Source organism: Mustelus asterias, chromosome 23 (assembly GCF_964213995.1).
Source record: "Mustelus asterias chromosome 23, sMusAst1.hap1.1, whole genome shotgun sequence".
Taxonomy (NCBI): domain Eukaryota; kingdom Metazoa; phylum Chordata; class Chondrichthyes; order Carcharhiniformes; family Triakidae; genus Mustelus; species Mustelus asterias.
Window position 1 is genome coordinate 49,654,252 of NC_135823.1, and position 25,519 is coordinate 49,679,770.

General features: G+C 42.4%; 2 protein-coding genes across 8 annotated transcripts in view; one reads left to right on the plus strand and one right to left on the minus strand.

Annotated features, from left to right (window-relative positions):
* Nucleotides 1-4,328: 4,328 nt before the first annotated feature.
* uqcrc2b (ubiquinol-cytochrome c reductase core protein 2b) lies at nucleotides 4,329-23,784 on the plus strand. Its single transcript, XM_078240550.1, has 14 exons — nucleotides 4,329-4,459; nucleotides 9,187-9,261; nucleotides 10,597-10,746; nucleotides 12,001-12,065; nucleotides 13,251-13,307; nucleotides 13,911-14,035; nucleotides 15,109-15,206; nucleotides 15,307-15,364; nucleotides 16,418-16,513; nucleotides 18,086-18,285; nucleotides 18,386-18,466; nucleotides 20,123-20,199; nucleotides 21,464-21,617; nucleotides 23,557-23,784. Exons 1-14 carry the CDS (start codon nucleotides 4,415-4,417, stop codon nucleotides 23,638-23,640), a joined length of 1,365 nt encoding a protein of 454 aa, XP_078096676.1. The 5' UTR covers nucleotides 4,329-4,414; the 3' UTR covers nucleotides 23,641-23,784.
* LOC144510751 (PDZ domain-containing protein 9-like) overlaps nucleotides 23,653-25,519 on the minus strand; it is a 30,135-nt gene continuing 28,268 nt past the window's right edge. For all 7 annotated transcript variants that reach the window (XM_078240556.1, XM_078240552.1, XM_078240555.1 and 4 more), the window contains exon 4: nucleotides 23,653-25,356. In XM_078240556.1, the coding sequence (XP_078096682.1) occupies nucleotides 24,627-25,356 (730 nt within the window). In that variant the 3' untranslated portion in view covers nucleotides 23,653-24,626. The remainder of the gene's footprint in view (nucleotides 25,357-25,519) is intronic.

A 25,519-nucleotide genomic window follows, 5' to 3' on the forward strand; every position in this document is an offset into this window, starting at 1 on the left:
TCCGCTCGGATGTATCAACTACACATGAAGGTCACTTGGCCTCATCTACAATTATTCCACCCAGAATGACTGCAGTCTCTGCAATCCAATTTTGATTTGATTTGATTTATTATTGTCACATGTATTAGTACACAGTATTATTTCTTGCACGCTATACAGACCATTCATAGAGAAGGATGGGAGAGGGTGCAGAATATACTGTTACTGTCATAGCTGGGGTGTAGAATGGACCTGCAGAGTTTCACTGGCTGTCTTGTCTGGAGACAATACACATCTTTTTAGCCTGTCTTGATGCTCTCTCCACTCCCATTGTTTTGTTTCTTAAAGACTGGATTAGTTGTAAGTATTCGCATTCCAACCATTATTCATGTAAATTGAGTCTGTGTCTTATAAGTTCTGTTTGTGAACAGAATTCCCACTCACCTGAAGAAGGGGCTCAGAGCCTCGAAAGCTTGTGTGGCTTTTGCTACCAAATAAACCTGTTGGACTTTAACCTGGTGTTGTTAAACTTCTTACTGTGTTTTCCCCAGTCCAACGCCGGCATCTCCACATGTAGAAAAAAGATCAGCTTAATATTTGGTAGGTCCATTCAAAAGTTTGATGGCAGGAGGAAAGAAGCTGTTCTTGAGTACGTGACCTCAGACTTTTGTATCTTTTGGAAAAAGGTAGAAGAGAGTATGTCCGGGATGCGATAGGTCCTTGATTATGCTTGCTGCTTTTTTTGCACAATTAATTGGTGGAAGGTTCAAAAACCAGGGGGCACCAATTTAAGATGATTGACAAAAGAAGCAATGAGGAAAATCTTTTTTACAGAGTGTGTAGTTAGAATCTGGAATGTATTGCCTTAGAAAGTGGTGGTGGAGGCAGATACAATTGTGGTCTTTGAAAGAGAATTGGATCATTATCTGAAGAGAAAAACAATTGAAGGACTACCAGGAAAATGTAGGAGAGTGGCACTAGTGATTGGTCTTGCAGACAGCTGGCACAGACACAAAGGGCCGAATGGCTTCCTTCTGTGTTGCAACTATTCTATGATTCAAAGATTGCAGGTTTTGTTGGCTCTCTACTATATCCGGCTTCCGTAATGGTGGATTTCACAGGGTGTGACACCCACACTGCATGCTTGTGACCACATGAAAACAATGGACAATTTTACTTTCTAAAGGAGCAGGGATATGGACAACAAAAACAGAAAATGCTGGAAAATCTCAGCAGGTCTGACAGCATCTGTGGAGAGAGAATAGATGTGGAGATGCCGGCGTTGGACTGGGGTAAGCACTGTAAGAAGTCTCACAACACCAGGTTAAAGTCCAACAGGTTTATTTGGTAGCAAAAGCCACTAGCTTTCGGAGCACTGCTCCTTCGTCAGGTAAGTGGGAATTCTTACTGCTCTCTGAACTCCCACTTACCTGATGAAGGAGCAGCGCTTTGAAAGCTAGTGGCTTTTGCTACCAAATAAACCTGTTGGACTTTAACCTGGTGTTGTGAGACTTCTTACTGAGAGAGAATAGAGCCAACATTTTGAGTCTGGGTGACAACTCAAGATGACTACACAAGTTTTTCAATAATAAATAAATGTAAGAGAACTAATACTAATCCAAGTAAGGATGCAGGATTTTAGAACAAAGACAGAAAATGCCAGAAGCATATAAATCAACATCTGTGGAGAAAACAGACAAGTTACATCAATAATAGTCAGTTCTAACCAAGAGTATGTACTTAAAATATTAGTGAATCTGTTTTATCCACACGTATTGATTGAACTGTTAAATGATGCCAGTAATTCTTCTTTTTGATTTAGGTTTCTAACATCAGCAATTTTCAGTTTCATGTTATGTATGCAAAGTAAATTCAAAATGATCACATTAAGATTGGACCAGAAGCCATTCAGCCCATTAAGTCTTTTTCCACCATTTGATAAGATCATGGCTGATCTGATTGTGGGCTCAACTCCACTTTCCTGTCTGCTCCCATAACCTTTGACTCCCTTAATTGTTGATCAAAAGTCTATCTAACCCAGCCTTGAATAAATTCAATGACGCAGCCTCCGCTGGTTTCTGTGGGAGAGATTTCCACAGACTAATGATTCTCTGAGAGAAAAAAAATCCTTATTGGACACTTAAAACACACAAGGGAATCCAAAAGACACACTATATAGCAGAAGGTATGGTAAAATGCAGTGTACACATTAGAATCCACAAATTTTCCAAGAAATTATAGTATAAAATGAAGATTGAGCTCTTTCCCAATTTTGCTAAGCTCTTGTCCATGGGCAACAGGGGTGGCATGATGGCACAGTGGCTAGCACTGTTGCCTCACAGCGCCAGTGACCTGGGTTCAAATCCAGCCTCACGTGGCTGTCTGTGTGGCGTTTGCACATTCTCCCTGTGTCTGCGTGGGTTTACCCCGGTTATCCCGGTGCTCCAGTTTCCTCCCACACTCCAAAAATGTGCGGGTTAGGTGGATTGCCATGCTAAATTGTCCCTTAGTGTCAGGGGGATTTGCAGGGTGAATATGTGGGTTTACGGAGATAGGGCTGGGTGGGATTGCTGTCGGTGCAGGCTCGATGGGCCGAATGGCCTCCTTCTGCACTGTAGGGATCTATGATTCTATAAATCCAGAGAGCAGTTCATAAGGACCTTTCAACATTACTTGCCGGTGATTGACAGGTGTCTCCACATTAGTGTGGGAAGGGCAACCTCTGCCTGATAATATCAGATGACCAAATCATGGGGAAAAAATTAAGGGACACTTTGATTTTGGAGACCATATGTGTGGGTGGGGGGGTTGCTGGCAAATCTGTTGAGAACAGGCCATTGGGAGAACAGTGCAGTGTGTTTGCACAAGTGCATACTGTACCTGCATGAAAATCATAGATTAAAAATACGGGACAGTGCTCCAGCAGCAAACAACCAGTGTACTAGGAAAGATGCCTTAAATACAGGATGGCCCATGCAATCTGGAACAGGTGGTCACTCTTTATTGTTGAGTGGTGGTAGGGACTGTCATATTTTTTGCATTAAAATGCAGGTCACTGGCGATGATCTGCCATCCTGTGTGTAAGAGCTTCTCTTCTTATCTGTCCCTTAGAATTGAGGTAAACATCCACTCCAGTTTGATGGGTTCTGAGATAACTAAGTCCAAAGTGCAATCTGCAGACTCTGCCATGTGGAGGGTGATGCCTGAAGGAACGGGCAGATCAGGCGTTTCTTTGGCAGCTTGTACACTCTCTCTTGCCTCAACTTCACCCCTGCATCCTCCTAACAAAGTCACTCTATGTGTTTAGTGCCTTCCCAAATAACCTTCTCCCACATTTTGACTTTGATTTGATTTTTTGTCACATGTATTGGTACACAATGAAAAGTATTGTTTCTTGAGCGCTATACAGACAAAGTATACCATACATAGAGAAGGAAAGGAGAGGGCGCAGAATGTAGTGTTACAGTCATAGCTAGGGTGTTGAGAAAGATCAACTTAATATGAGGTAGGTCCATTCGAAAGTCTGATTGCAGCAAGGAAGAAGCTGTTCTTGAGTCGGTTGGTACGTGACCCATGTGGTATGTTGGAATGTGATTGATCACAATTAGAAACATTTATTGAAACATAGAAGACAGGAGCAGGAGGAGGCCATTCGGCCCTTCACGCCTACTCCGCCATTCGTCATGGTCATGGCTGATCGTCCAACTCAATAGCTTAATCCTGCTTTCTCCCCATAACCTTTGATCCCGTTCGCCCCAAGTGCTATATCAATTAAGCTCAGGGCTCCCTTGAGTCTGTGAGAATGTGCGAGATGCTTTTAGTTTCCGTAAGTTTTTCTGCTGTCCTTCTGGGAATCAGGTGACAGAGTTCTCAGTAGAACAGTTGCTTAATTGCTTTGTCAAGAACAGTTGGCCATCATTTTGGGCATGTTTCAAAGCCAGTCTTTGGCGAGTTGTGTGAGTGATTGATCTGGTTGTTGGTGAGATGGCATGTTCTGTGGGTCAGAGCTGGTAAGCCGCCATATTGTGTGGGTCAGACATCTGGTCGCCAGTGAGCCGCCATATTGTGTGGGTCAGAGATCTGGTCGCTGATGAGCCGCCATATTGTGTGGGTCAGAGATTTGGTTGCTGATGAGCCGCCATATTGTGTGGGTCAGAGATCTGGTCGCTGATGAGCCGCCATATTGTGTGGGTCAGAGATTTGGTTGCTGATGAGCCGCCATATTGTGTGGGTCAGAGATCTGGTCGCTGATGAGCCGCCATATTGTGTGGGTCAGAGATTTGGTCGCTGATGAGCCGCCATATTGTGTGGGTCAGAGATCTGGTCACTAGTGAGCCGCCATATTGTGTGGGTCACGGATCTGGTCGTCAGTGAGCCGCCATATTGTGTGGGTCGCGGATCTGGTCGCCAGTGAGCTGCCGCTGCCGTCGAGAGGATGAGGTCGGTGAAGGGAATGAATTCTGCGCTCGCGAACCTGGTGGTAAGTATCTCGATCGGTATCTGCGCCAAGGGACAGGTGATTTACTGCCGGACAAAAGGTCCTCGGCCCGGTGTCATTAGCACCACAAACGGGGAATTGCCGGTGACCCCGGTGAGGAGCCGGCCGCTGCGGCCTAAGGCGCTGCCCGGAGTTAGAGCGGCCGCTCGGAGCCTCAGCGCCTTCCCTCCCTCCCGGCTGGGACTCGGCCCTGAACCGACCCTGATCCCCAGTGTCTCCATTCCGGGTGGGAGGCCGGTCACCGGCAGAGTTGGTGGAAGGGGGTTGGTGTTGTGAGGTTATCGAAGGTCATTCCCACCCAGAGACTCCAAGCTCAGTGCGAGCAGCCAGAAACCCGCAATCCTCCCTCTCCCACAACCTCTGCTACAAAGCGATGCGTTATAAAACGCACTGCTATATTCCCGCAATCACTGACTGCAGCTCGTCGCCATGTCGGCTTTTGACATTGCAAAGGTTATTCTGATATAACACCGCGAGCTGCACAGTCTTACTGACAGGGCCTCATGTTTTATATTCCTAATTTAAGTGATTATTTCGGGATGTCGGGGGAGGGAATTCTACATTCACCAACAGTGTTGGGTGTCTTTATAGTATTTGTTAGGTTGACAATTCGTCAATAGATGTAGTTTGTCATTTTCACAGTCACTTCACTGCAGTGTTAGTGTAAGCTTACTTGCGACTAATAAATAAACTTTAAATTTAATCTTCCAATCTAAATTTTGCTCTGCATCGGCAACACACACGAACATATGAATTAAGAGCAGAAGTAGGCCCTTTGGCCCCTCTAGTCCTGCTCTGCCAGTCAATAAGATCACGGATGATCTGATTGTGGTCCCAACTCCACATTCCCACCAACCCCCGTGTTCAATAATCTATCTACCTCTGCCTTAAAAATGTTCACTGACCTTGCATCTGCACAAGAGAGTTCCAAAGACTCATGACCCTCTGGGAGAAAGAAAATCTTCTCATCTCTGTCTTAAATGGGAAACATGATGTGGAGATGCCGGCGTTGGACTGGGGTAAACACAGTAAGAAGTTTAACAACACCAGGTTAAAGTCCAACAGGTTTATTTGGTAGCAAAAGCCACACAAGCTTTCGAGGCTCTGAGCCCCTTCTTCAGGTGAGTGGGAATTCTGTTCACAAACAGAACTTATAAGACACAGACTCAATTTACATGAATAATGGTTGGAATGCGAATACTTACAACTAATCCAGTCTTTAAGAAACAAAACAATGGGAGTGGAGAGAGCATCAAGACAGGCTAAAAAGATGTGTATTGTCTCCAGACAAGACAGCCAGTGAAACTCTGCAGGTCCACGCAACTGTGGGAGTTACAAATAGTGTGACATAAATTCTGATTCTAGGATCGCATGATAAAGACTCAGGAGGAAAAAAGCAGAAATATTTATGTGAAATAGTGTGACATAAACCCAATATCCCGGTTGAGGCCGTCCTTGTGTGTGCGGAACCTGGCTATCAGTTTCTGCTCAGCGCAGAGTCGCGGAGCAGAAACTGATAGCCAGGTTCCGCACACACAAGGACGGCCTCAACCGGGATATTGGGTTTATGTCACACTATTTCACATAAATATTTCTGCTTTTTTCCTCCTGAGTCTTTATCATGCGATCCTAGAATCAGAATTTATGTCACACTATTTGTAACTCCCACAGTTGCGTGGACCTGCAGAGTTTCACTGGCTGTCTTGTCTGGAGACAATACACATCTTTTTAGCCTGTCTTGATGCTCTCTCCACTCCCATTGTTTTGTTTCTTAAAGACTGGATTAGTTGTAAGTATTCGCATTCCAACCATTATTCATGTAAATTGAGTCTGTGTCTTATAAGTTCTGTTTGTGAACAGAATTCCCACTCACCTGAAGAAGGGGCTCAGAGCCTCGAAAGCTTGTGTGGCTTTTGCTACCAAATAAACCTGTTGGACTTTAACCTGGTGTTGTTAAACTTCTTAAATGGGAAACCCATTTTTAAACCGTGTCCCCTAGTTCTAGTCTCTCCACCATGTCAAGTCCTCTCAGGATCAGTAAGGTTCCAATAAAGATGCTAAACATCCAGCTCAACTCCATCTTTATTACTAGCACAAAAAATTAAGAATCACAACACACAGATGGGCTTTATTGCAAAGGGACATTGTATACAAAATCAAGGAATTTTTGTTGAGTTTGCCCAAGGCGCTGCTCAGGTCACATTGGAATGTTGCACACAGTTCTGAACACCTTGTTATAGGAATGATAATACCTTGGAAAGGAGACAGTAAAGATTCAATTGGAAAGTTTAAGGGGCATCGAGCCGAGATTTAAATAGTGACTGTCTGTTTCTGGTTGCCAGGTCAGTAATGAGTGAACATAGACTCAGTTATCATTAGAAGAAAAGGAAGTTAGAAATTACTTTACACTGAGGTTCATGAAGAAAAGGGTAGCACTGCTACCTCACAACTCCAGGGACCTGGGTTCAATTCCCGGCACGGTAGCACAGTGGTTAGCACTGCTGCTTCACAGCTCCAGGGTCCCGGGTTTGATTCCCGACTCGGGTCACTGTCTGTGTGGAGTTTGCACATTCTCCTCGTGTCTGCGTGGGTTTCCTCCGGGTGCTCCGGTTTCCTCCCACAGTCCAAAGATGTGCGGGTTAGGTTGATTGGCCAGGTTAAAATTGCCCCTGAGATGCGTAGCTTAGAGGGATTAGCGGGTAAATATGCGGGGGTAGGGCTTGGGTGGGATTGTGGTCGGTGCAGACTCGATGGGCCGAATGGCCTCCTTCTGCACTGTAGGGTTTCTAATTCTGGCCTTGGGTGACTGTGTGCTGTTTGCATATTCACCCCTGTGTCTGCGTGGGTTTCCTCCCAATGTCCGAAGATATGCAGGTTAGGTGGATTGGCCATGTTAAATTGCCCCTTAGTGTCCCAAGATGTGTAGGTTAAGAGAATTAGCGAGGTAAACACATGGGGTTACAGGGAGAGTGCCCGGGTAAGATAAAAAGGCGGGTCGGTGCAGACTCGATGGGCCGAATGGCCTCCTTTCGCAGTGTGGGGATTCTAATAGAAACAACAAGTGGTTATTGGAGCAGGACTCTAGTATAACTTTAAAAATATATACAAGAGTTAATTCAAAATGGGTTAATATCAATAACTGGATGGTTTGAATTAATAGTTAATATGAATTATCCTATTAAAGAACAAGGCTTTGATAGGTATGGGAATGCTGGAAAGACTCAGCAGGCCTGGCAGTATCTGAGGAGAGATACTCTGGAGAGAAATTTCTCCTCGGATGCTGCCAGGCCTGCTGAGTTTTCCAAGCATTTTCTGTTTATGGTTCAGATTTCCAGCATCCACAGTATTTTGATAGGTCAGGATTAGACTGTAATAAAATAATAATGGGAAAGGAGGTTGGAGTAGTTAGATTTAAGATGAAGGGATTTGAGGGAAAACCTTTTCACCCAGAGGGTGGTGGGAATCTGGAACTCATTGCCTGAAAGGATGCTAGAGGTGGAAACCCTTATAACATTTAAGAAGTATTTAGATGAGCACTTGAAATGCCAAAGCATACAAAGCTGTGGACCAAGTGCTGGAAAATGGGATTAGATTGGATAGGTGCTTGATGACCAGCACAGACTTGATGGGGCTAAAGGTGTTCTTTCTATGCTATAAAACTTTGACTCTGTGACTCTAACTCCAGTTGAATGGTTAGAACCAGCACAGGCACTATAAGCCAAGTGGTTTCTTACATTGTCACTTCTTTGGTTTTTTTTTTAAGGATCTTTGATCTTTGACTCATAACTGATAGATGAAGACTCATATGGCTTTAAAAGCCTGGTTAACAAGGAGAAAAATGAAGCAGTTTAAACAAACTCCTCATTGTGGTGTAGCACAGAGTTGGCCCACGAAGGGCCATGTATGCACTACATTGAGTTTCTGTGTTGAGGCTTGCACTGTAACTAGGAGCTGAGGGAGGTCAGATGGAGCAGAGCTGTCCCTGGCCACCAGTCACTCAGCACAGCAGTGATGGAGACTTGAGCAGGATTCCATTCACCTTCCACTGTAGCCCTGGATAAATAGCCAAAGCTGAAAAAATTGCTACAATAAGGAAGCCGTGGTCTACATTGTACTATTATTAATAATCATTAAAAGTTTAACTGATGATTAAAACTGTATAGACTTGAAACACTCAGAGGGTCTGACAGCATCTGGAGAGATAGGAACAGAATTAACATTTCAGGTCGATGACCTTTCAACAGAACTGGAACGAGTTATTGATATAATACATTTTTAGCAAACACCGAGCAATGGAAGGGGTGTAAAGAACAAAAGGGAAGGTCTGTGACAAAGTGGAAGACAGGAGGGATTAAATGACAACAGGAATGATGGTGTAAAACATTAACTCTTTCTCTGTCCACAGATGCTGCCAGGCCAGCTGAGTATTTGCAGCATTTTCTGCTTTTACTTCAGAATCCCAGCACCTGCAATATTTTGCTTCTGTAAAAGTTTTTTTTGTGAAATGGGGCTTTAGTTTCTTCCATTATTTAAATACATATTGAAACAAATGGAGCAAAAACCTGCAGTGAGGTATCCAGGAGAAGCGCCCTGGCCTTTCTGATGCATTTCAATCGATAAAGAACAAAAGGGAAGGTCTGTGACAAAGTGGAAGACAGGAGGGATTAAATGACAACAGGAATGATGGTCATATGAATTTTTGATTTCAGACAAAGAGGCTTTATTCACCTAAAGCTGCGCTTAAGTATGCAGAGAAGCCACACCTTCCACCTCAGGAACTACAGGTCAGTGAACAACTAGTCACGGCTTCTATTTCAGAGGTGTGATTCCACCTCGACTATTTTTTTTCCGATGGCACCAAGGCTTTGTGCCACTTTGAGCAGATTGCCCTCAGATGATGTGTATGGAGATGCCCTGGTGTATATTGTGATCGTGCTGCATGTCACTGAGGTTGCTCGTGGTCTGCGCTTTCTGTGTTACTACAATGCTAACCATGTGTTTAAGAAACTTTGGGGGGGCATTTGCGCCTCTTTTGATCACTTCGCAGGATACAGAAAAAAAAAACAAATTCAAGATGTGTTGGGCTTGGTTCATTGATCTGGTGGATAGCTGAGTCTGTAGTCCAGAAAATCACAGGTTTGATCTTTCTTCGGTGCTGAGTTAACTGACTTCTGCCAGGGTGGGGTAGGGGTAGGGGTGAAGTTGTGGCTTTTCAGCTCCCTCACTGTATATATAGGTTTATCATAGAGTCCCTACAGTGCAGAAGCAGGCCATTCGGTCTATCGTGTCTGCACTGACTTGTGCCTGATGATTGACCAGTGGGGCAAGATACCAGATTAAACATGGACCTTTGGGAACCACCCAGCAAAAGCATCGGTACTTTCAGGAGAGCAATGGAAAGAAACAAATTATGGAGAAAAAGTATTAGAAATACTTTGCAGAGTTAAACTAAGACACTGAGTGCCCTGATGATTTAAATGCACCTTTCTTCAAGTTGACCTAACATGCTCTACATCGAGTGAATTTCCTTTGAACTGTAATTATTATTGTAATATCGGAAATGTGGGAGCCGGTTTGAGCACAGGAAGTCCCATCAACAACAGTGAAAAGAATGACCAGTTATTCTGTTTGTTGGTAACGTTGGTTGATGGATAAATGTTGGCCAGGACTTTGGGAGAACATCCTAGCACTTGTCTGAACTGATAAATGCAACCTCCGTATAATCCAAAAGACAGCAATTCCGACAGTTTGGGATTCTCTCAATAATGCTCTAAGATGTCAGCCAAGGTTATGTGCTCAAATCTCTAGGGGTCTGTGTTTAGTTCACTGTCCAGTTAATAAACTGAAGTCCTATTGTTTTGTATGTGTATTTCTCTGTTAGTGGGAAAATGTCCCTAAAATATCACCCACAGCCTCCATTTACCTGTGATACCAGGAACTCTTTACATGTGGAATTCAATTATAGCTTATTAAACAGGCAATTTCAATGTTAAATGTTGAGATAAAAACATGACCCAAAATCATGACGGGAAGTTGAGTTGAAAATTGATGCAGACTCAGGATGTTAAGTTTAATATGGATGATCAAGTCTTTACAGGAACTCAATTTGTCTCCTATAGGTGTCCAAATTGCCAAATGGGTTGGTAATTGCCTCCCTAGAGAACTACTCACCAACCTCGAAGATTGGCGTCTTTATAAAGGCAGGCAGCAGGTATGAGAGTGCCAATAACCTGGGCATCACTCATGCCCTTCGCCTGGCAGCAAACCTGGTGAGTAAAGTTTTAATGGAAACAGCTTTTCACCTTTACAGCACTTTTTCAATATTTCTTTCTTGCTATGCTATCTATTTTAAATCAGCGAGATAAATATATTGATATATATCCTGAGTGGGGTTGGTTATTTTGAACAGTCTGTTTGAACTAAATGATTCAGGTTTGTGCGTGTGATGCTGGTTACTTGATCTCACATGGTGGCCTTTACCACACCCCTGGGTTTACTCACTTGTTCCTTCCACACCCCCCCCCCCCCCCCCCCCCACCCACCCACCCACCCACCCGCACACCCGCACACACACACACACACACACTCACACTCACACTCCTGGTGACACTTTATACTTGTTGGGATACGGTTCCACTGGTGCCGGAAGTTCTCTGGCTCATTGTCTGCTTAGCCATGTCTTGTGTGAGGGTCTGGAGAGTGAATGTTGCCAGACTATTCAGCTCTGTTGGGCATCACAACAAAATCTGATTATGGTCTCACCCAATTTCCATACATGCAATCTTTCCAGTAGGAATCACTGGATATTGATTAGGAACAAGAATTACTGGGATGTTGATCACGGTAGGACAGTGGTTAGCACTGCTGCCTCACAGCGCCAGGGCCCCGGGTTCGATTCCTGGCTTGGGTCAATGTCTGTGCGGACGCTGCATGTTCTCCCCGTGTCTGCGTGGGTTTCCTCCGGGTGCTCCGTTTTCCTCCTACAGTCCAAAAAACATGCTGGTTAGGTGCATTGGCCATGCTAAATTCTCCCTCGGAGTACCCTAACTGGCACCGGAGTGTGGCGAGTAGGGGATTTTCAGTGACTTCAATGCAGTGTTAATATAAACCTACTTGTGACACTAATAAATAAAAGAGCAGGAATCCTAGCTGATTTTCTGTCAATAGTATTAATAATGTGAAGTTAAGTTTCTGTATATCAAAATACAGAGACAACAATGTAATTTGGATTGCGGATACATCAGTTAACTTTACATCTGTTTTGCAGTATGGCCTTGAAGCATGATCCTGGCTATGCATTATCCTCCACATAGCATACTGTTGCTTTCCCTTGGTGAAGTGTGATCTCGGTGCACACACTGAATTATCTAGTTGCGGTCCTTGCAATCTTTGATGTACTTTTAATAAAGATTAATTTTCTAACATCATAAAATATGCCACTTTATTATGTTAAATTTAGGGCATAGAACTCCATTAGCAACCATAGTCTTTCGGCTTTAACCAAAGCTTGGTCTGTTTTACAGACAACAAAGGGAGCTTCGTCATTCAAAATAACCCGTGGTATAGAAGCTGTAGGCGGCAGTCTGAGGTAAGCAAATTTCTTTCACATTTTATACTCAATTTTTGTATTTACCAGGGTGAGAAATATCAGTATCAGGAGTGGGTCACTTTCCTTCATGAGCTGGAATTGGGTAGTCCCTGCTCGGTGGGTAGCACTCTCCCCTCTGAATCGGAAAGATATGAGCAAGTCTCAATCCAGAATGCTGAAGACATTGCAGGCTGACAGTCCCAGGTACAGCACTGAGGCAATGCTGGATTGTCAGAGTTGCCTTCTTTTGGTGAAATGTTAAATTGGCGCACCAGCTGCTCTCTCAGGTGGACATTAAAGATCCTGTGACACAGGTAAAAGAAGAGCAGGCAATTTCTCAATCAATATTTAACCCTGAACCAAGATCACTTTTAAAAAACATAATAGTGGTCGTTATCCCATTGCTACTTGTGGAACAGTGCTCTACAGAAATTGGTTGCCCCATTTCCGTCAATGACTACACTTCAAAACATAATTGGCTGTAAAGCACTTTGGGATGTCATGAGGTTGTGAAAGTCAATATATCAATCCAAATTATTTCTTTCTAGCCTCAGGGTCAGATATTGCATGGCCCAGAAGCTGAAGATAAACATCCTTTGCTCTGTGACCGCCAGCAATGCATCATATTCCCAGAATTCTTCCCCACACCAGCTATTACAGCCTGCCTGAGTGAATTTGCCGGTGACAAATCTCTTCTGCTGTGGGTCCATACCCATTAGGAACTGGCTGAGTCTGGCCAAAGCCATCTCACACTGGACCCTTACAGGCAGCACACACCAGAAACTTCCATTTCAGCAACATATGTGCAGCCTAGCTTTTGGTTCAAAATAGATTGCAACCAATTTGTAAAGATAATCCTAGTTCCACTCAGTTTGATGTGAATATTTGATTCCTGGAAATCCTATTGCAGGACAAGTTTAATGCCACTTAATTTAAATTTGCATTTCATTGAAACTAGATTTCAGTGTCTGACTCACCTGGTCACAGTTACTGAAAATAAGCCCTTGTCTATTGTTATCCTGAAATTAGTTTTCTGTATCTCTACTTGGTTGAATTTCCTTGTGTTGATATGCGAATAGTTGATTAATTGCTAGAAACGTTTAAAGGATTTAAAAGACATCTCTGCTCTTCAGCTGACTCTAGTTTATTTCATCCAGCAATTACTGGCTATTTCTGCTTTTGCAGCGTGACGTCTACGAGGGAAAACATGATCTATGCAGTGGAATGTATGCGAGACTATGTGTGAGTATTGGATTTCACAGGCAGCTCTGCTTTTCACACCATTGTAAATGTTGGGACTTTACAAAAGTCATTGGTTTTTAAATCATAGGAACTGGAGGAGGCCATTCAGCGCCGCCAGCCTGTTTCACAATTCAGTAAGATCACGGCTGATCTATATCTTAACTCCATCCACTTGCTGTGGCTCCATTATCCTTTGATACCCTTGTCCAGCAAAAACCTTTCCATCTCAGCTTTAGAATTATTAATTGAACTAGCGTCTATTGATTTGATTATGTTCTTGCAAGTTTAAATAAAATTCTCAATTGGTGCTACATGGCCATTATCTTTGTGTTAGATAGACTGTTCAGAAACAGCTGATGCAAGACCTTTCTGCCACTCACTTGTAGTAGATGATGATTTGTAGGTAATCCACACTGTGAACTTGAACAACAAACGATTGTAATTCCAGCCCCTTGCCCCGACTCAAGATCCATACTTCATTTTTGGTTTTCAATCCCCACTCCCCTTCACCTGGCTGATTCCTGGGACATTTTCCACATTATTTTCTGCACAGTATGAGTGCAAGTTGTTGTGGATATCTAACTCCTGAATTTTCTCCCTCAGTGACACAGTAATGGAGTATCTGATCAATGTTACTGCTGCCCAGGAGTTCAGGCGGTGGGAACTATCAGAACTCCCTTCAAAACTGGAACTGGACAGAGTAGTCGCCTTTCAGAATCCACAAATAGGTGAGAAAGACATGTGTTGAGCCGATATCATCTCCAGTGTTGATTTTATTTGTGAATCAGTCCTATTGTAACACTGCTTCTAGAACATGACTTGACCTGGTGTTTCTTGGCAGCTGGTTGAACTGTCGAATGAGGGCGCTGCCACCAAGCTTGGGTTAGGATCCTTGCAGACTGAAACATTAAACTTGATTCTGCGAAGGTGGAGGAGGCTGATTCTCCCAATGCACAACTCCACCAGAACCCTCATCACTAATTTTGTTGCAGCCACCACCCTAAGATGCTTCAGTATCTAAATCTATTGGGGTTTCCTTGCAAATATAACTGAGTCCTAGTCAGTAAATACTGCTAAGGTGTTGCCACTTAGCCAAACAAAAACAGATCAGTTTAAGCGGAGGAAGGCCCCTTTTTGCACCGCACTCTCTGAGGCTGGTTCTCCATATATTTTATTTAACTGGCACATGCACAATGGGCTGAGTGGCCTCCTCCTGCACTGTACCATTCATTGGCAACATCAGCATTTGTTGCCTATCCCCTACTTGCCCTTGGGATGGTGATGAGGAGTCACCTACTTGAACCGCTGCAGTCCTGACAATGCCAGGATTTTAACCCAGCAACAATGGAAGAATGACGTGTTAGTAATTTGATGTTTAGCCAGAATGCTACAAAAATGAAGCGCAGGTAAAGGACAGTGATTTGTACAGTACTGTGTGATATGCTGCAGTTTGGTATGGTTAGAAATAGCTGTTCTTTGTTGTTATATTTTGTCAAGCTTCTGATTTTGGAGTGTAGAACTCGTGCCACATATGAATATCATTGATGCATTTAAAGAGAAGCCAGATGAAGTACCTGAGGGAGAAAGGAATAGAAGGATATGTCGATAGGGTGAGAAGAAGTGAGGGAAGAACATTGTAGAGTATAAATATTAGCAAAGACCAGTTGGGCCGAATGGCCTGTACATTCTGTGTAACATTCTGTCTCGTAAGTAATTCTGTATTCTTGCTGTGGAAACAACAATGATTTCCTGGCGAGCAGTCAGATGTGGAAAGTAAGTGTATTTGATTTTTCTTTTGTAGGTGTTCTAGAGAATCTGCATTCAGCTGCTTACCGTAATGCCCTGAGCAACCCCCTCTACTGCCCTAGATTTATGATTGGTCAACACACAACAGACCAGGTAAGAATAAAACACAAAAAAAACCCACAAAGAAAATCTTTTAAACAAAACAAAACATTGATGATTTCTAATTTGTGCTTGACCCTTAATGTCTCCATAGCTGCATGAATTTGTGCAGAATAATTTTACGAGTGGAAGAATGGCTCTCGTTGGGGTGGGTGAGTGTCACATTACCATAATAAGTTATACTTTCAATGTTCCTTTTTGTGTGCTTGTTTCTTGGCAACTTTTTCCCCATTACAAAACAGTGACAACACTGCAAACATACTTCACTGGCTTTTAAGTGCTTTGGTTGTGAAAGGTGCTACTGAAAAGCAATTCTACATTTTGCTTTCTAAACTGTCTTTGAGAAATGAACCTGTGTATTTTTCAAACCTGAATTTAGCACGGTAAAATTCGAAAATAAAACACCCAGTTGTTTACAATAAGCTCTGTAAAATGTGGTATCTCACACTTGAAACAAAATTTAAAGGATAGGTGATCCAATTTTATAAGTATTCTTAATTAAAATATTGGTGTGCTCTGTTGCAGTTTATTCAGTAAGAAGTCTCACAACACCAGGTTAAAGTCCAACAGGTTTATTTGATGAAGGGGCAGTGCTCCGAAAGCTTGTGCTACCAAATAAACCTGTTGGACTTTAACCTGGTGTTGTGAGACTTCTTACTGTGCCCTCCCCAGTCCAACGCCGACATCTCCACATTGCAGTTTATTCAGCCAGATCAAAAGTAACCAAATTCATTTAAGAATGTGGGTTCAAATCCCACTATGGCAGCTGGTGGAATTTGAATTCAATAAAATAAGCTAGTCTCAGTGATGGTGACCATGAAACTATAATTCATTGTTGCAAAAACCAATCTGGTTCACTAATGCCCTTTAGTGAAGGAATTCTGCCACCCTTACCTGGCCTAGCCTACAAATGACTTCAGACCCACAGTAATGCGATTGACTATTAACTGCTCTTTAAAAAGGCCTAGCACACCATTCAGCTCAAGGGCAACGAGGGATGGGCAACGAATGCTGGCCTTGCCAGTGACTCCCACATCCCGTGAAGGAATAAGGAAAAAAATCCTGTGGTCTCCAAGTGATTCACTTTGGTTTTATTTTAGTTCTAGCAGCTATTTTAATATTGAAGTTGTATTAGAGGGTTATTGTAGTGTAGGATTGCATAACCAATGTACCACTGATATTGTTGTTTCTCCTCCCAACCACAGGTGTGGACCATACGGTATTGAAACAAGTGGGCGAACACTACTTGAACATGAGGAGTGGTACTGGTGCAGCTGGTGCTGCGGCTAAGTTCCGTGGAAGTGAGTGTTGTGATTAATGTGTACAAGTAAACCAGGTCTGGGGTTTGCATAATGCACCTACTGAGAAATTATATGGGTTGTATGTCAGATCTTAGACTTAGGAGACCTTCTGCGTCTTTTCCAGAGCTTGTTTTTTTTCTGGAACAGGTCTCTAACCTGAAGCCAGAGACTATAGCTTGAGGGGCACTACTCAATGCAGAGTTGTTTGATGAGTATCTGACCGGTGTCTCTCCTGCTCTTACTCCACAGCCATAGTTGGGTTGCAAGGATTTGCAGGTTAACAATAAATCTGTTTGGTCGCATTATAAATACATCATCCATGGCCATTAAGTCCTGGAGTGGGACTCAAAACCAGAGCAACTGGATCAGAAGTAGCCGCCCTACCAACAGACGATCTTTAAGATCTTAGCTTTTCTGATAATTAAGTGCAGGAGTTGCATCCTCAGTCACCAATGGGTGACTGAGTTGTTTGACATTTACACCATTATATCAACTTTACTCAGCTGTGATGCCAGGTAGTTTTGCCACATATTTTCAGGATATATGGTAAAGTGTCTCTGCATCTCTTTGTCCTAGCCTGGTTGTTGAGCTTTACCTCAGGGAAAATTAAGTTCCTAACTTGTCCTGAAAAGGATCAGGCAGTCCTGTTAATGTCTCTGTGGTGCCTAGGTCTTAAACTCTGGAATTATGTTCCCCTAAACTGGCATGCACGTTCCTCCCTTAAACCCACCTCATTCTCTTAAACATTTGTCCTGATAACTCCTCATGTGATTCATTCTCCATTTCTGTTTGATAATGGACCTCTGTAGTACTTTGGAATGTTTTACTATGCTGTACAGATACAAATGCTATATAAACATAAGTTGCTATTCAATTCTCCAGTTCAACAGATCTCAACCACTACATTCTGTTTAATTATACCAATTATACCCTGAATTAGTTATTTGTTTAAGTCTATGATTTAAATTAGTATTCTTCATTTTGAATGGGGGATGAGAATTGAATTTCATCCATTTAATATTCCAAAGATATTAATTTAGTCTATCACCAACAAAAATCTGAAATGCAGATTCCCGCTGAATACTTTTAGGTAATTCAAAAACAAAAAATGCTGAAAAAACTCAGCAGGTCTGACAGCATCGGTGGAGAGAAAGTAGAGCCAAAATTTCGAATCTGGATGACCCATCGTCCTTGATGAAGTACTGCTCTTCTCTCCGATCCAGCACTCACAGTATTTTGCAATTTACCTTTAGTTAATTTGTTGTTTAATGTTGACATTGTATGACCAAAATAAAGTCCAATCAAAGTAGTGCAGATTAAAGAGGCAAAACCCTTCCAAGATTGACCTTATTCAAAAACCAGGTTTTGATCTACATTCCAAGTATAATTTGAACCGTTAAGAGTTGTACAGCAAGAATATCTTGTTGTTAGTGAGTGAGAATATATGTATTATACAATGTAATGTCCCATAACATTCTTGAAGAAAAATGCTTCATTGTTGGTTGAAATTGAAACTAATTGGGATGAAGTTCTTCTTCCATAACCTGTGATCTTTAATTTGTCTACCTGCAGGTGAGATCCGAGAGCAGAATAATGACCATCTGGTTCACGCCGCTGTGGTAGCTGAGAGTGCAGCCTCTGGTACGCCTGAGGCCCGTGTGTTCAGTGTCCTGCAGCATGTTCTTGCTGCTGGCCCATATATCAAGAGGGGCAGTAATGCGTCGAGTAGGTTGCATCAGGCGGTGGTGAAGAAAAATGCAGAGCTGTTTGATGTAAGTTTTCAGCTGTACCACATGGTATCTCACGTTTTGAACCAGTTTTTGTTTTTAATTGGCACTTTCTAAACTGACTTTGACCTATTCCTGTAAACAGGTTTCAGCATTCAATGCAGGTTACTCTGACGCTGGGCTGTTTGGCATTTACACCATCTCACAAGTGGATTCAGCGAGTGACGTATGTACAGACGCTAACTTTTTCACTAAAATCTGTCAGCTTTCACACAATTGCCCATCTGCTATTGCTCAGTTTGCAGCTAATGATCTGTAACTGACATTGACAATGTTTGCTCTATGGGCAAATGGAAGGGGAAAATCATGTTGGACTGAACACGCTGGATTTGTTTTCTCTAGAAAAAAGAGGGTCGAGGGTGGCCAAATAGGGGTCTTTAAAAAAAGAAAGGATTTGATAAAATAGGCGTAGAGAAGATGTTTCCAATTGATGGAGAGAATCCAAAGCTATGGTCATAAGTATAAGATAGTCACAAATAAATCTAATCGGGAATTCAAGAGAAATTTCTTTACTCCAGAGTGGGGAGAATGCAGAACTTGATATGATAGTGGGTGTTTAACAGTACAGCACAGGAAACAGGCCCTTCGGCCCTCCAAGACAAAATAGCATGGATGCATTTCAAGGGAAGCTAGATAAATACATGAAGGAGAAAGGAATAGAAGGATATGCTGATAAGGGAGATGAAGAGAGGTGGAGGATGTCCACGTAGAACATAAAGCTACTGGGCTGAATAGCCTGTGTCTGTTTCAAATTAAAGCAACTTTTTTATATACTCAGCATAACTACATTTTGAAGTGCCACACATAATTATAATCTTGACTTACTCGTCAATTTTCTGTGGCACTGCACACAATCAGGAATGACACAGTCAGAAAGTAGGTTTTGGGTGCAGGATGGCCCCAGAGTGTAGTAAATAATTGGAACAAAGTGCTCAGGTATAATTCTATCCTCATTTTAAGGTAATACGTTTTGTCCTTGTACAATAATTCAGTTTTATATTACTGTTTAGAATTAAACATTGCAGGAAGATTGTTGTATTGCTTTTTATGCAAGTTTGTGTGTAAATTGGCTGTTGTTTCCTACATTACGACAGTGTCTACATTTCAAATGTACTTGATTGGTAAAGCACTTTGGGACATCCCATGGTTGTGAAAACCAGTGTATAAATGCAAGTCAATCTTTCTTTCTTTAAACAGTGACATGTTTGCCAAATCAGACAGCAGAGGAATGGAGTTGGTTGGAGAATGAATTTCCCTGCAGAGCAGGCTGAGGGACTAAAACCTTCAAAACTAAGCTGCTAAAACGCCACCGTTGATGAGGGTGTAATTACCATGTACCAGGCTTACATAGGCTGTTTATATAATAGATATGGGCATAATTTATAACGGAAAAGCTGGAGGGAAGCAAGTGAAGGTGCATGATCCTTAGTTTATGTTGTAGGTTATGGGAAAGCCTATATTCTAACATGGCATCAATATTACTTTCCTTGTTCTCTTTGTCTTTCAGCAATTTGATAGGTGTCTTCAATCTTTTAATCCAACATTCTGATCGGCAGTTGTCGGGACTGTATTTTATTAGGATGTTTAATAATCTGCCATCCTTACCTGGTCTGGCCTACATGTGACTCAATCCACAGTAATGTGGTTGACTCATAACTGCTCTGAAATGGCCGAGCAAGCTACTCCAAGGCAATGAGGGGCAGGCAAAAAATGCTGGCCTTGCCAGGAACACTCACATCACATGAAAGGAAGTTTTAAAGAATCAAAAATATTTTTGGCTTTAGTTTGAGTTTTATTGAAAAATGTAAACGTTTAATTGCAGGTAATCAAGACTGTAATGTCTGAAGTCAAGAGTGTTGCTCAAGGCAATGTCACCGAGGCTGATGTCACACGGGCCAAGTAAGCTGCTGGCTGTTTGTACAAATAAAATGGTTTAAGTCACATCCACAGGCATTGAGAGTAAATCCTATGGTGTGGACAAGAAATAAAAACAGAAAATGCTGGAAGCAATTAGCAAACCAGGCAGCATCTGTGGACAGAGAAGCTGAGTTAACATTTCAATTCAATGACGTTTCTCTGGCAAACAATGAATGCCAATAAAGAGATATCAGCAGGAGAGAGTTGGCAGATTGGGAAAGAAATAAATAAGTTGAATCCAAAATCCAGGTCATAGAATTGCACAACGCAGAAAGTGGGTCGTTCGGCCCATCGTGCCCTTGCCAGCACCCTGGGAGTTGTATGATTAGTTCCACACCCCCTCCTCCTTCCCTATAAAGGTGCAGATTTTCTTCTTCAAGTATTTATTTGATTCTTGGTTGTAAGTTACTATTGAGTCTGGTCCCAGCACTGTATCTGGCAGTGAATTCCAGATCCTCATAACTCTCATGGAAAAAAATCTCACTTCTCCCTCTGCTTCTGTTGCCAATTAAATCTGACCCGTGTCTTTTGGTAACCAGCCCACTCGTCAAAAACTGCAGGCTCTGATTTCTGCTGCCAGTTCAAATAATGTGGAGATGCCGGCGTTGGACTGGGGTGAACACAGTAAGAAGTCTCTCAACACCAGGTTAAAGTCCAACAGGTTTATTTGGTAGCAAATACCATAAGCTTTTGGAGCACTGCTCCTTCGTCAGATGGAATGGAAATGTGCTCTCAAACAGTGCACAGAGACACAGAAATCAAGTTACAGAATACTAATTAGAATGCGAATTAGTTAGTAACCCCCACAGCTTGCCCCCTGGACTTGCAGAATCTCACTAGCTGTTCTGTCTGGAGACAATACACATCTCTTTAATCTGTGTTTAATGCTCCCTCCACCCACATTGTCTGTACCTTTAAGACCTGGCTGGCTGTAGGGATTCGCATTCTAATTAGTATTCTGTAACTTGATTTCTGTGTGTCTGTGCCCTGTTTGAGAGCACATTTCCACTCCATCTGACGAAGGAACAGCACTCCGAAAGCTTATGGTATTTGCTACCAAATAAACCTGTTGGACTTTAACCTGGTGTTGTGAGACTTCTTACTGAGTTCAAATAATTACAGAGTAGAGGTGTATCCAAGTTGTTTTCATTGACCATCCAAGCTACTAAAGATAATATTCAGATTGAACGTTTCTTTGCTTCCTGTCCTGATGCAGTTTTGATAAGACACCTGGATTTTTTTTCAGAAACCAACTCAAAGCCAAGTGCCTGATGGCAGTTGAACAGTCTGACGGACTGCTAGATGAGATTGGTTCTCAGGTGCTGCTAACTGGTGCGTATGTGCCCACACCCGACCTGATTCAGCAAGTCGACTCTGTGTCCATCAATGATGTGGTGAATGTAAGTAATATTTTGACTAACCGTCTACAAAGTTGACATATAGCATTATTGCTGAAATAATTCCACCTCCCTATTCCCATTTATCTCCCCGGATGATAGCACTGAACGCTGGTTTGTACCTTTTTGTATATCCGTGTACACATGGCACGTTGGCAAATGATTTGGCTCTGCAAGGTGGAAGGGGTGCTGTGGCATGTCATGGAGCAACTGTGAGGGCATTACAGCTTGGCCCTAAACCCACACTTTCATCCCATGCCCAATCTCACCTCCCCATAGATCAAGACCAGAGTACAGGGGACCAGTGGCCAGCCACCACAAAGCCTGTGCTAAAATATTTCACTAATTTGTGGGATGTCTCGGTGAAACTGATGATTATTGCCTATACCTTGTTACCTCTCGAGTACAGAGCTTTCCCCACGATGGCAGTGGTGTTTCCCACTTTGGGAATGGTGGGGGTTGATGATGATCTTAGTTCGGGCATGTCTCACAAGTGATGCTGAACCAACGACTATGTACATCCAATAAATGAGCTGATTCAGCACAGACTAGACGTAAAGCCACATCTCTCTGGCTGTTCCACTCTCCTTTGGTTAGTTGGCAGGAGCACTCAACTAACTGAGAATGCTGGGGTAATGTGTACTGTGATGACCCATGTATCTTTAGGAAAGCCTTTTATGCAATGTCTCCTTTGGGACCGTGGTGAATTGGGGAGTATTCTGAAAGGAGTTTATTGGTCTACTGATTATGATAGCATTAGGTTCTAAGAAATTTACATGTAACCTGAGGCTGCCACGAGAATGCAAAGTTAAGAAGCAAAGAGTAAATAGAAAGCTAGTTGCAGTAGTGTTGGATATCAACCTGTGTTTGTGGCGCATGGTTCAGAAGGCACAATAGGTGTGATTGAAAGCGTGCAAGACTCTCTATGAATGAACCTGTTTTCTGTTTGGCAGTTAAGAACAGATCCTTGTGCTGAAATAGATCACTGAATAGAGCAGAGATTGTGTTACTGTGTGTCTTAAACTGTTGGAAAGGACAGAGAGCCAAAGACAGGAAGAGCAAGGGATTGTGAATTTGACAAGACCCACTGCTGCAATTTCAGCATTGCCAGAGGCTACCTGACTGTTTGAAGGGAAAGGAGAAGAGAGTCTCTGGGATTTCTATACTATCAGGACCCTATAAGAAAGTATGTATATGTGGGCCTTGTCACTATTAACCATGTCTAGGGACTTTGGTTGGAATATAGCTGCTAGTGAATGCATCGAGGACCAAATCAATTGAGTGAGAAGTGAAAGAATCCTACATTACGAAGACTGAGTTGGAAAGACCGTGAAACTGCTTGTGATGCTACATTTGTGTAGGAAGTAATGCACGTGCTTGTAACTCCTTGAGAGAAAACTTTGTTGTATTGACTACTTAAAGTGAAACTTGCCTTTTTTAACATATTTTCCATTAAATTAATGTTTAAATTATGTTGGTTGTTACAGTAAATGTTTAAAATGCAAAATCTTGTCCATTGGTTTCCTTTCTGTTGGCATTGTGGCGATTCCTTTCTTTTAAAAATCATCAATCTCTACTGGGATCATGGCAGTGTTTACAGATGCTTTTATATTGCAACCTCTATCCACTGCATTCCAAAGTTTGAACAGGAGGTATTTGGGAGAAGGGCCATTATAGGCTCTGGAGAGTGCGGAAGCCATTCTTGTCACTCTGATAGGCAAGTGAGAGGACAACAACAATTTGCATTTATGTTGCGCCGTTAAACTGCAAAATCTACTCAACTGTCCAACCTATATTCAAATTTTGAAACGGTTGACTTCAGGTTTTGAAATTGCTATTTAAGAAGCTAATTCCATGTAGGGGCAAACAAGCCTTTTGAGCAGACTTGTGGAGCCATGTCTACAAGTACAATCACCTAATATATTCTCTCTTTGCTTTTCAGGCTGCAAAGAAGTTTGTGTCCGGTAAGAAGTCTATGGCAGCCAGCGGCAATTTGGCCAACACACCTTTCCTTGATGAATTGTAAATTTATCCTTTCAACGATACAACGGTAGAGCTTTATTGGCACTGTCACTGCGAATAAAATATATATCATGGTTCCAGGAAATAGGCTCATTAGTCTTTATTCATGTGCTAATGGTTCATGGGAGGAAAGAAATATTTAAATCCTAATGCCTGAAGAATCATCCTTGTGCATCTATTACTTATCTGTTTTTGTTGGCAAACCAAGACTTTCCCATGCTTAACTACTTTCTGCTGACTATAATTCATCCTTTAAACTTAATGCAAGCACTAGCATCGCATGCTGGTGAAAGGCTGTCAGGTGGGCAGATTTCTTAGCTGCCCTGCAATCATTTACACACTGCTAAACATCCACCCAGCATCTAATGGAAAATTGATCTTGAAATCCTTGCTGGAAAGCAAATGGGAAGGCCGACAAGGCCATAAAAATGCAACAAAGCAGTGGGGATAATTTCTAGAGAAATAGAATTCAAATGCAGAGAAGTTATTTTACACTAATATAGAACTTTGATTAGACCACATTTTGCACAGTTCTTGACTCCCAAGTTACAAAAAGGATATACAGAAGATGCAAAAAGATGATAGCTCTAACTTTTCAGTTTCACTATCAGGAAATATTGAACAGGCTTGGGACTATTTTCTGCAGGCTGAGTGTAAACTGAGAGATCAAACTATCGAAGGGGCTCATTCGGGTGGACAGAGAGAAAATGTTTAAACTTATGTGGGAGACCGAGAACTAAAGATCATAAATATAAGTTACTAATAAATCCATGAGGAATTTAGGGAAAAATTTCTTTAGCCACAGAATGGTGAGAATTTGGAACTCACTATTGGAGTGCCTGAGTCAAACAGCGTAGATGTATTTAAGAGGAAGATGGATGGAAGACAAGAAAGAAATAGAATGCAATAGGATTAGATAAAGAGGAATGGGAAGAGATTCACATGGAGCATAAACATCAGCATAGATTAATTGGGCCAAGTGGCCAGTTTCTATTCCTTGAAGTGGTACAGGGACACTCTCTTCCCAGGTAAGCAACGGGTTTTTTCAACAATTGTATCTGAACTGGAAGATTCTGTCTGATCCTCTGTTGAGGTAGAAGTTCCTGACCCTGTGTCAGTGAATTGTGTGGAAGTGTTCAACGATATACTCTGGGAATTTTGCATCAGGGATTCCGTGCTAGAGCTTCCAAAACTCTCAAGGGTGGTTGTTTCTGTTGTAGATTCAGTGATTTCTCCCTCCTTCCCATTCTTCTGAACCTCTAGGCTTTTCAGTTCATTGGGTTTCTCTGGATGTGGGCTGGTACCCCAGTGGGATGACTTGCCCAAAGGACTCTTGTTGTCAGTGGAGCTTGGCTGATGAACCCAATGAGAGTTGGTGGACGATGAGGAGGATGATGTAGAGCTTGGGGTATCTGACTGCACAGACCACAGTGTGTCAAGATTGGGCACCTCTTCTTCATCGTTAGAAACAACCTCATCATCAAAAGCTTTATGGAATACAATGTCGCACTCAACATGGGGGCCAATGAGGAGCACAGTCTGGTTCTTCTTTGGTGCATGCCACGCTCTGGAGATGGGTGGGATGTATGTACCTGCATCATGCCAAAATAAAGAAAGGGGCCTAAAGTTCTTGAACTTTACTCTAGATTGTTCATCTTTGTCTTCTTCATCACTGCTGCTTGACCTGTCAGCCTCCCCTTCCTCACTACTGAACTGAATGCTAGGGAGAAAAGAAAGATTTGTATTTATACAGAACCTTGAACCAGAGTGCTTTACAGACCATTGTTTTCAGTGTGAAAGGAAAAGTACAGACTTGCTGCAATCAACAATGCAGCCCTTTCCTGAAACCCCTCAAAATCTGATTTCCATTCTGAAATAGGAAG